Raw genomic sequence first — 12104 nt, 5'->3', positions numbered from 1 at the left:
CCTGAACATATAGTTCAAAGAAAACCATCATTAGGAACACACAAGTATATTAGTGAGTAAAAGACATAGGCTCAAACAACATCTGCATTTTCGTGACTCTCCTCAACAATAAGCTACTCCTGCTACTACTCCCAGCACACTTCCTTCTACACCTGTTCATCTGCCCCCCAAAACAAGGTGACATCTTGGGTCTGTTGTATAGCTTCAGCCTAAACACTAATCCTCAGAGAGAGCTCAGTAAGAGCAGCAAAGCCAATGCCACTTTGGGTCATAACCCGACAACAAGAAAGAAAATTGAGTTGATGGTATAAGTTTTAGATGAGATCCCAGAATATCTTTGAATAATTTCATTCTTTAAAAGCAGATTTAAAAAACAACAACAAAAAACAGAGGCTTTATTAGGAAACATGTCCTATGTGAAATTCCTTATAGAGTTTTAATTATTTAAGGTTTAGCAATTCAAGTTCAAGTAGAAATGACATAAATCCCAGCAGGACATTTCATCATTTAAAAAACAAACAAAATAACTCAAAACAAACGCAACCTGCTTGCTTGAAAGTATAGCAAGCAGGTTTTGAGTTTTTGTAAATATTAAGATGACTAAACACTGACCTGAGAGATCCTAACACAAAGCCTATGGTTTCTCTCAGACTAATCTATAAACCAGTCTTCTCTAAAATTGCAAAAGAAAAAACTTAAAAACGGAAAAGACCCCTTGGAGAGTGAAAGCCAAAATCAGTGTGGCTAAAATCAAGACTTAAGAAAAAACCAAAAACCTCCAACTATTTTATAAATAAGGTTTCTTTTCTCAAATACCTACAACACAAAGACTTTTCTATTTTGCTAATAATTAGGTCTTTATCATTAACTATAATCCAGAATTACCTAATTTATTCACAGAAGAGCTAAGGGAGAAATGAGAGGAACAGTCCTACCTCCCACCAGTCTTAAAGATTAGATCCGCATTAGGCGCTCCCTTTGGATGTTGGTAACGGGGCCTCCGCTCACGATTGGTGTTTGCTGGAGCTGGGCGCTGGGCAAGAGACTGCAGCATTTCTGTCATGAGGAGCAAAACAGAAAAGGTGGTGAACTCTGGTAAATGTTCTCCCCCATGAAGCATAAAAAACCCTAGGGAGATCAGGTTCAGTCAGGTTGCTGACTAAAGAAAAATGACCATTAAACAGATTAAAATGATTAAATACTGAAAGATCATATCAAGAAATGAGATGCACTCTTTAAAACCCAATGTCTCCCTTATTGTCAATTTGGCTCTATGTAAGTATCTTGTGAGGCAGTAAAACAGTATGAGATGCAGTATACAGTAATTACAAGCAGTGTTTGGAACAGGATAGTATTGGTTCAAATCCCAGCGTTGCTACTAATTACTTGTGAACTTTGGGTTGAGTTTCCCTAAATGTAAAATGTGAATAATAATCATTTATAGAATTGTGAGGATTAAATTCTTTGAAAAAGTACATAAAACAGTGTCTGGCCCATAGTTATACTGAGTATTAGCTATTATTATTTACTAGAGGCCCGGTGGGGTCCCTCGGCTTGGCCTGCGGGGATTGGGCTCTCCAACATCCCCCGAGGGGTCCCGGATTGTGAGAGGGCGCAGGTCAGGCCAAGGGACCCCACCAGTGCACAAATCAGTGCACCGGGCCTCCGACATCCCCCGATGGGTCCAGGGTATGGGTGAAGCAGATTTGGGGCCAACAGTGCCCCAACAGCAACCTAATCCACAGCCAGTTCCGCAAGCAATCAGGCTCCCTCTTCTACTGGTTCGAGCATCTGCTCCCTGGTGGTCATTGTGCATCATAGCTACTAGAAAATTGGCCAAACGGTTGGATGGTTGCTTAGGCTTTTATATATATAGACTAGTGGCCCAGTGCACGAAATTTATACACATTAAGAGGGAATTAATTAGAGAAAATATTTTTAATATTGCTATTTGTCCTTCCTCTATAATAGAAGTGTCAGAGATGAAAGAAAATTAGTAAAATGTATATGAAAATCTTCCTCCTGTCAGAGGCAGGTGTGCGCTGCAAGACCCAGAGTCAAGTCCCCACCCACCCACGCGCACCTTGAAATCGCACGAGACCCAGACCCGGCCGGCCCCACCACCGTCAAGCCCCGCAGGGGGGCGCAGCCTCAGGTCCCCTGGCCCCAGCGCGAGGACCATTTGCATATTAGCTCTTTATTATATAGGATTATTAAGAATGCTGTCTATGCAGACAATAGGGGGGTAAAGGTCTGGGGTGGGGGGTGGGCATGGGCTGGAGGGGCCAATGGGGGAAAAAGGGGAACACATGCAATACTTTCAACAATAAAAAATTATATTATTTTTAAAAAGAATGCTGTCGACTGCAAGAGGAGATGCTAGATGTGGGATTTAAAGACAGAAAACTGAGTATTTATTTACACAACAATTTATTGCACAAAAAAGCATGTTGTCAGCCTGGCCAGTGTGGGTCAGTGGTTGAGGATCAACCTATGAACCAAGAAGGAGGGCACAGTTAGATTCTGGTTAGGGCATATGCCTGGGTTGTGGGCTCAATCATCAGTAGGGGGCATGCAGGAGGCAGCCAATCGATGATTCTCTCTCATCACTGATGTTTCTCTCTCCCCGTTTCCCTTCCTCTCTGAAATCAATAGGAAAAAAAAAAAAAAAATATATATATATATATATATATATATATATATATATTTTTAAAAGCAGTTTGTCAGTACAATCCTATCTAATAATAGACAAACATGGTAATTAACTGTAACTTTGCTACCCTTCCCATTGGCTAATCAGGGCGATATGCAAATTAACCGCCAACCAAGATGGCGGCCGGCAACGAGGCAGCTGAAGCGAACAGGAGGCTTGCTTGCTCCAGTGATGGAGGAAGCCAACGTTCCCCGCCTGCTGCTGCCGGCCTCTGAGCTGCAGTCTAAGAAACAATGCTGCAATTATAGAAGCTAAACAAGCTCCAGATACCTGCTTTCAGCCAGCTTCGGCCTCAGAGCTTAGAGCAGCAGTGATGGCAACAATGTTTCAATTATAGAAGCTAAACAAACCCAGATACCTGCTTTCAGCCAGCCGCAGCTTCAGAGCTGGAGCTGGGCCTCAGAGCTGGAGCCGGCTCTCAGCTCCAGTGACAGCTATAGAAGGTAAATAAATCCCAGAATAAAAAACAAAAAAAAAAAAACAGAAAAAAAGGAGAGGCTGGGAGCTTCAGTTGCCCACTAGCCTGAAAACGGCCCTCAACCCCTCATCCAGGCTGGCCAGGCACCCAAGCGGGACCCTCACCCTGATCCGGGACACCCTTCAGGGCAAACCAGCCAGCCCCCACCCGTGCACCAGGCCTCTATCCTATATAGTAAAAGGGTAATATGCAAACTGACCCTAACAGCAAAATGACTGGGAATGACTGGTCACTATGACACACACTGACCACCAGGGGGCAGACGCTCAATGCAGGAGCTGCCCTCTGGTGGTGAGGGTGCTCTCACATGGGAGGAGCTCTGCTCAGCCAAAAGCCAGGCTGATGGCTGCCAGTTCAGCGGTGGTGGTGGGAGCCTCTCCCACCTTCTCAGCAGCGCTAAGGATGTCTGACTGCAGCTTAGGCTTGCTCCCCACTGGCAAGTGGACATCCCCCAAGGGCTGCCAAGCTGCCAGGGGGATGTCTGATTGCCATCTTAGGCCCAATCCCCGGGGGAGCTGGCCTAAGCCAGCAGGTGGTCATCCCCTGAGGGGTCCCAGCCTGCAAGAGGGCACAGGCCGGGCTGAGGGACCCCCCCCCCACCCCGAGTGCACAAATTTTTGTGCACTAGGCCTCTAGTATTATATAAACAACTAGAGGCCTGGTACACAAATTCGTGCACGGGTGCAGTCCCTCGGCCTGACCGGCGATTGGGGCCAATCTGGGCAGCAAAAGGTTGGCCAGGGGCAGGGGCCGCAGGAGGTTGGCTGTGGGAGCACACTGACCACCAGGGGGCAGCACCTGTGTTAAACATTGGACCCCTGGTGGTCAGTACATATCACAGCGACTGGTCATTTGGTTGCTTAGGCTTTTATATATATAGACCATATTATGGCTCCAGAATCTGGGTGCCACAGAGATGCCAAAAAGCTGGCTTATGAGGTATCCATGGATTCTTTGCATAAGGTTCCAGTTAATCCAAGAATGTGAAGTATGTCTACATAAAAGTAGAGTCTAATTTGAGCATATAGCATACCCTTCAAATCAGAAGGAACAAAGGTTCCTCAAGACCAGGATTCCCAAATAGGCAAAAAAAGATAATAAATATTTGTTGAGTTAATTTGCTCACAGTTTGGCTGACAACATGATTAAAAATTTATTATCTCATTTGCAAACATAGCTCTAATGGTATGGAATCTAAATTAATTATGGAATTAGCAAATTATGATGACAATTATTTTTATTTTACAAATAGGTGAGAAAAAAATGAAGATAGAATGGACTACAAAAAACATTCAACTTCTCAGACTAAATATATATATACACAGTATGAAAAGGTCAACATATCTTTTATATTCTATATTTTAAAAGCTCTAAAGGAATCAAATTTTTATATTTCTGTCCTATAAATAGTTTTATACCTTGATAATCTTCTTGTTCTTGTCGTTCATTGATATCTAGTGTGAGCTTTTTCATTCTCATCCTTTCTTCTTGTTCTGCCTGTTGCTGGTTCCAGTGATTTGCAGCAAGTTGGGAAGACATGGGTACATTAAGGATCTTAAACTGAGGGGGGGAAAAAGGAAATCACAAATGACTTGTGAAAATCAAGAGAGGGAAAAAAAAGATTTCAAAAAAAATAGCAAGTAGAAGTAAATGAGTTTAGAAAAATAATAATGTCTTTCCTTTCCTGTAAGTCCGTAAAGACAGTAAAATCTAATAACATATACAGAAAATAGTACTACTTTATTAAAGACAAGCCTATTAGATTTAGATGGGAAGTGGAGACCATCAAGTTCAACCTGCATGAAAAGCAGAAGCTCCTCTTCCCTGCACCCTGTTTGGCAGCACACACCTAGCAATGAGAGCATTTCCATTTTGTAGACCTTCTCATATAATTGTCAGAAAGGCTTTAATGTAGCAAACTGTAATCTCATCCTTTTCATTTCTATCCTCTGGAACCAGTTTTGCCCTCCTGAACCATACTGGACAAATCTAGCCCACCTTCAGTATTCACAGACCTTCATAGTTCTCAAGATAGCTGTGATGTTGGAAAGAAGGAAGAGTTAAGGAACTGACATACAAGATCTAGTTCTGTTATGGAAGAGAGTCCTTATCTATGGAATGTTTTTGTTTTTAGCAGGATGTCCTTGGCTTATAATTGTGCAAGGTAAACAAAGTAAGATAAAACCTATGCAACTATCTGAGTAATAAATGGAGATGTTTTGTAACCTAAATTCTCTCTGCTGTGTATAATTTGCACCCCTAACTTAAAGAGACCTCCTCTAACACTCTGAACCAAAGGCATGTCTGATGCAGAAAGGAAGGACATGGAGAGCTGTGCTCAGAATCCCAAACTTCTGCCTGATTGACCCATGCCTTTTAAATGCCTGTATTCTTAAAATTACTAGTAAAGCTTAAAACTGCACAAGAAGGCTAATTCATTTGAATCTGAGTTGACAATTTGATTCTCTGTATTATCTCAGATGTCCTTTCTTGGGATTTATTCTCGTTTATGATGTACATAGTCAATGTTTTTCTTAAAATGTTAATACCCAGAACACTAAGGCCAGATACCATGAAGTGAAAAATATTAAGTGCGGTCGTGAGACAATCTACAAAACCAACTAACTACATTTTGTATTTATCACAATACAGATAATTAAATGTAACACATATTGAAACAAAAATATATTTAAGGTAGTCCATTTAGCTACCAGCATAAACCGCATCCCTCTCCCCAATGAACTAAGTTTGATATAACGAATTCTTTGCAACTATTACTCTCTATTATGAGCTCAAACCATCTTAAAAAAAAAAACTTTAGTGAGGTATATTTTACAGTAAACTGTACATATTTTAAATGTACACTTTGATGAGTTTTGACATACACATACACGAGATAATGAGCATATTCATCACTTTTAAATGTTCCTCTTGTCCCTCTTTGTAACCCACCTCTTCCTCTATCCAACCCCCAGGTAACTGCTGACCTGCTGTCACTATTGATTAGTTTGCACTTTCTAAAATTTTATATACATTAAACTATACAATCCATATTGTTTTATCCAGTTGTTTTTTTTTTTTTTTTTGCTTTTTTTGTTAATCCTCACCTGAGGATATTTTTTCCATTGCTTTTCAGAGAGAGTGGAAGGGAGGGAAGGAAGGAAAGATGAGAGAGAGAGAGAGAGAGAGAGAGGTGGGGGGGGAGGGGGAGGAGGAGGAGGAGGAGGAGGAGGAGGAGGAGGAGGAAGAGGAGGAGGAAGAGGAGGAGGAGGAGGAGGAGGAGGAGGAGGAGGAGGAGAGGAGAGAGAGGAGAGAGAGGAGAGAGGGAGGGAGGGAGAGAAGGAGAAAAGGAGAAAAGGAGAGAGGGAGAGAGGGAGAGAGGGGGAGAGAGGAAGGAAGGAAGGAAGGGAGGGAGGGAGGGAGGGAGGGAGGGAGGGAGGGAAGGAGGGAGGGAAGGAGGAAGGAAGGAAGGTAGGTAGGTATACATCTATCAACTGATTGTCTCCTGTATGCGCCCTGACCGGGGCAAGGTGCGAACCCACAACCCAGGTACATGCCCTTGACTGGGAATTGAATCTGAGGTGCTTCAGTGCACACACCAACTCTCTAACCACGAAACAACACTGGCCAGGGCTATCCAGCTTCTTTACTTAGCACAATGATTCTGAAATGCAACTATGTTGTTGTATGTATCAACAGTTCATTTCTTTTTATTGTAGAATTATTGGAGAATAGTATTCCCTAGTATAAATATACTACAATTTGTTTATCCATTTGCTTGTTGATAGCACTTGGTGATTCTGGTTTTGGGTTATTATAAATACAGTTGTACATTCACGTACAAATGTTTATGTGGACACATTTATTTTCTTTTAACTGAAAACTGCTGGAATTAGCTAGTGTGTTTTACTTTTTAAGAAACTGCAAAAATGTTTTCCAAAGTGGCTGCACCCTTCTACTAGTAGTGGAAGAGGGTTCTGGTTCCTGCACATCCTTGTCAATACTTGCTTATTTTAGGCATTCTAGTGAGTATACAGTAATATTTTTAGTTTTAATTTTCTTTTCCTAATCACCAAAACCATCTATTTTAAAACCCAATCTAGAATTATGCTAAAAGTTGACATCAACTTTACTAGACTGTATAGTTTTCAGAATTTATTTTTCCTGCTCTTTGCAAAAGGAAATATTTGCCCACTATGAGTCTTTCAGTCCTTGAGAATATAATTTGTTTATGCCTGAAAACTAGGACTCATTTAAAATAAATAAATTATCCCTTTTGACACTATGTGATTTTACTCAATCTTTAATTTGCCCTTTCAAGGTGAAATCTTTCTTCTTGATAAAAAGGAAAGTTAATGGTGTTTTTCCCACACCCTCTCCACAAGCAGTGGGATTTACCCTTACTTGTCCCCATGACCCTGGACACAGTTTTTTAAGAAAGCACCTCATTTTATTGAACCATATCTCCTTTAAAAATTGCTGGTTGTAGGCTGCTTATTTCCCAGTTCTAGTGTATATGGGTCTGATGATGGTCAATTTTTCCTGCTTTCACAATTATGAATTCTATACTATCTTTTTTTCTGCCCCTTCTCCAAGTTTCCTTTCATTTCTACATTACAATCAATTATTTCATGAAATACATACTTGCCAGGCAGTGCTGAATTTTTGTAGTCAGACTGGGTTCATACCTCTGCCCTATCACTTATTAATGTGACCTAGCTAATCAGTTAAGAATGTTCTTTCTCTCATAGGTAAAATGAGGAGGTCAATACTACCTTTTAGGGTTGCTGTGAGGATTAAATGAGTATGTAAAAAATACGTAAAGTGCACAAGATAGTACCTAGCACATTATGGGTACTCCATAAATATTACCTATTAGTAATGCATTTAAATGTATTAAAGTTCAGAATAACAGTCTCCCTCACTATTTCCTATACATTCTGAAAATAAAACTACTAGCAAAATAAACTCACAAGTCACTTTTTTAAAAAATCACCTTCTTAGCAAAATGAGATTGACAACCAACAAGCAGAAACTGAAATCCTTAACTACATCTATACACCTGTCCTTAGGCCTGTGTAGTGATCTATAGCAGAATGCACTGTATCTGCCAGGACTTGCCCAAGTTAATGAAAAAGTTCAGCTCAGAATGAGTTTATATGCATCCAACATGTGAAACAAAACATAATAAATTTACTCTTGTTAAACAGTAGTTATCTTAATGTCATAATAATTCATAGTGAAATTCTTTCTTTTTTTTCAGCACTATTCGTGTGGAAAGCATTCTGTTGCACCTGTATTTCAAATTCAGGTGCTATAAACTATTGGTAGAAAAAAAACTCATTAAAGTAGACATTGTAAAGAGAGCTGGGCCAAATTACTATAACACAAGAGGGAATAATGTCAAATTCTAGAGAGGAAGACTATAACTATGAGAATAATTTCCAGAATGTGGATTTGAAGTAATTTCTTAATAGAACCATTGAGAAATCTGGTTAGCAGATATATCCGAGGTAAAGGTAAGTAAAACATACCTTTTTAGTATAAATCAACAGAGATACATAAATTAATATATTAATTTTAAAGATATAATTGCATATAAAAGAACATCTAAAATATAGTATGAAATCAATAGATTTTAACTTATTGTTCTTATGACAATTACTTTATTATTTTTATTATGGTAGAAATTCTAGGCAATGTTGAGTATTGACTCAGTAAAATATAAAATATCTATTAGCTTTTAAGACATTCTCTGTTCCTAGTATCAAATAAGATGACTTATTTGAGATGGCAAGGGTAAATATATGCAAACACAGAGCGAGTGACAGAGTACTGTTTTACAAAGTACTCAATCATACCAGCCCAATAAGAAATGTAGATAGATAATTTCTTGATCACCATGAAATCACAAGCTGCAATTCTAATATGCTTTTATCTGTCATATTAACACACACAGAAAGAAAATAGAGTGGCCATTTTTTCCCCTTATGAGATTACTAAGAACAACATTTAAAATTTCCTTCATAAATGAGTAATGTCAAGCCTAATGATGATGGTACTAAGCATACTAATGAAACAGCATAAAATATTGCAAAATAAATTCTGGAATTATCTGATAAAAAATGTGAAAAATAAAGACTTTCTATTCATTTCTAAGACTAACAATTTCTTCTAGAAAGTTATCTTCTAAAGGGAAATAATCCTATATAATAAAAGCCTAATATGCTAAGTGTCCGGTCGGCCGTTAAACCAATCGAAGTATAATATGCTAATGATATGCTAAGGCCGCTCAACCATTTGCTATGACGTGCACTGACCACCAGGGGAGAGACGCTCTCTGACTGGTAGGTTAGCTTGCTGCTGGGGTTCGGCCAATCAGGACTGAGCGAGATGGGCTGGACATGCCCTGGAGCCCTCCCACGGTCCCTCCCTAGCTGGCCAACCTCCCGTGTCTCTCCCCGGGCCCGATCGTGCACCGATAGGGTCCCTCGGCCTGGCCTGCACACTCTTGCAATCCGTGACCCCTCAGGAGATGTCAATGAGCCGGTTTTGGCCTGATCCTGCAGGCCAGGCTGAGGGACCCCACTAGTGCATGAATTTGTGCACCAGGCCTCTAGTTATAAATAAAAGACAAAAACACTTTATGACCTGACACAAGTTTTACAAAAGGGAAAGTTCTCATGTAGTATGTGCTTTAAAAGAATAGAAAAGAGACAGTAATAAATACAGGGAGCACAAGAGACAAATTTTCTGACGCCACCCTCTCCATGTGCCTTTACCATAAAGCTGCTAAGATACTTTGAGAGGTACTACTTTATAGCAAATTAGATGGCAAAAACTATAGTCACTCAACTAGATTTCCTGGAATATGATAATGGGTAATGGTGATTTACACTGTATTTTAAAGCTACTTCAATTAACAAAATAAACTGATGAACAAAACAGGTCCAGAGGTCTGGATGCATGGAACAGACTGACATATCTCAGAAGGGAGGTGTGTGGACGGGACAGAAACATTTTAACCAAAGAATTTATATGCATATCTGTATAGCCCATGGATATGGATAGCAGTGTGGTGAAGGCCTGGGATGGGGAAAGGGACTGGGTGGAGGAGGAAAAGTGGGGGGAAATGGGGGACATTTATAAAACTGTCAACAATAAAAAATAAATTTAGTCCAGTCGGTGTGGCTGAGTGGTTGAGCATCAACCTATGAAACAGGAGGTCAAGGTGCAATTCCCAGTCAGGGCCCATGCCCAGGTTGCAGGCTCAATCCCCAGTGTGGGGTGTGCAGGAGGTAGCTGATGAATGATCAATGATTCTCTCATCACTTACGTTTCTATCTCTCCCCCCCCCCCTCCTCTCTAAAATCAGTACAAATATATTAAAAATAAATAAATTTAAAAATAAAGCTACTTCATAACTGTAGCTGAAATTGAGAAAAAATACATATATGTATCCAAATACATATACATAATCCCAAGTTACTATGACAGATAGTATCAATTACTCCAGTCAAAAGACATGTAAAACAAATGATTCCTTTTAAATATTAACTGAAAAAAAGGGTTGCTTACAAGCATTAAACTATAATATATTGTGCATTTGTTTAAAATAATTAAATAGCTTTAAAACATCATGATTTTATTAATTTAAAACATTTTAGTAATCAAAACATTTTATTTCAACTCAGTATTCTAATTTATAAATATTTAAACCTAGAAATAAATTATCAATAGAATTATCCTTCTTTCTTTCTACCTACTCACCTCAATGGTATAAATTTTTGTTTTCCTAATGACTACAGGAGGAAGTTATTTCTGAGCACAAATTTGTGCACAAAGAGATCTTTCACTTAAGAACCAAAGATTCCTATAAAGGCAACACATTTCACATTTCTAGAAAAACCGTTGCACCAAAGGGCCAACACCCAAAACTCAAATAAAGAAATAAAAATCTGAACAAAATATATTTTCTTTTTCAGACCACAAAAGACCAGTGATGTTTCTTCAAATAATGTTCATAAAGTTGAAGATTTTCCAAAATTCCAAATAAAGTTTGAGTTTAAAATGTACTTAATAACCAAGTACTCTGAACTCTCACTTCACGTTTGAGAATGTTTTTTAATAAAGTTCAATAAAACTAGTTCCTTAAAAATTAAAATTTGACATTTTAAGAAGGACTTCTCATTTTGTATAATGTTACATGGGTTACACAGTATATAATCTACCCACTTTAAACTAAAAATATTCCTTCTAAGAAATAAGCACACTGTCTTATTTTGAACCATATGAGTTAGAATTTAAGTCTGCTGAAATAAATTTATTGTTCAAAGTGCAAAAGTATTTTTAAGACAGGTTTTTATTTCATTTATGCCTATCCATTCTGAAAAGGTCATATGGGGTTAAACAAGATGACAAAAGTATAATGAATTTTCATGTGTGCCTCACAAAATGGAGGGACAAATGAAAAACTTATTTACTCTTGTGTAATGATATTCCTTCAGTAGCTGCAAGAGCTGCAAGAGCTACAAGGGAATAGGAACCAAGGTATTGCTAACTGAAGTTGTATGTACTGCCCTTCACAATAAAAAACAAACCTTTTTAACAGCGATGGTACATTTACACAACTGAAAACTACTCAGCCATAAAAAGGAAGAACATTTTACTCTTTGCAACAGCATGGACAGACCTGGAGAGTATTATGCTAAGTGAAATAAGCCAGTCAGAGAAAGATAAGCACTATATGATTTCACTCATCTGTGGAATTTAATGAATTGAACTAACAAGCGAAATAGAGACAGACGCATAAAAAGCAGGCAAACAGTTCTGCTGGGTGGCAAGGATGTTGGGGAGATAGAGGGATTGAGCAAAAAAGAAAAAAATAGAGAAAGAACTCATGGATACAAACAA

The 12104-nt window shown here is 39.0% G+C and overlaps 1 protein-coding gene across 1 annotated transcript in view; it reads right to left on the bottom strand.

Annotated features, from left to right (window-relative positions):
- Positions 1-931: 931 nt before the first annotated feature.
- Positions 932-12104, bottom strand: part of UPF2 (UPF2 regulator of nonsense mediated mRNA decay) — a gene marked incomplete at its 3' end in the record, with an annotated part of 119532 nt that continues 108359 nt past the window's right edge. Inside the window, exons 20-21 of the mRNA XM_081093303.1 lie at positions 4610-4751; positions 932-1056 (exon numbers count right to left, since the gene is read on the bottom strand). Coding sequence (XP_080949429.1) covers positions 932-1056; positions 4610-4751 — 267 coding nt within the window. The remainder of the gene's footprint in view (positions 1057-4609; positions 4752-12104) is intronic.

Source organism: Myotis nattereri (assembly GCF_964212035.1).
Source record: "Myotis nattereri genome assembly, chromosome: 1".
NCBI classification, from domain to species: domain Eukaryota; kingdom Metazoa; phylum Chordata; class Mammalia; order Chiroptera; family Vespertilionidae; genus Myotis; species Myotis nattereri.
The sequence above is the reverse complement of the archived record's forward strand: the minus strand, read 5'-3'. Positions and strand labels throughout refer to the sequence as shown.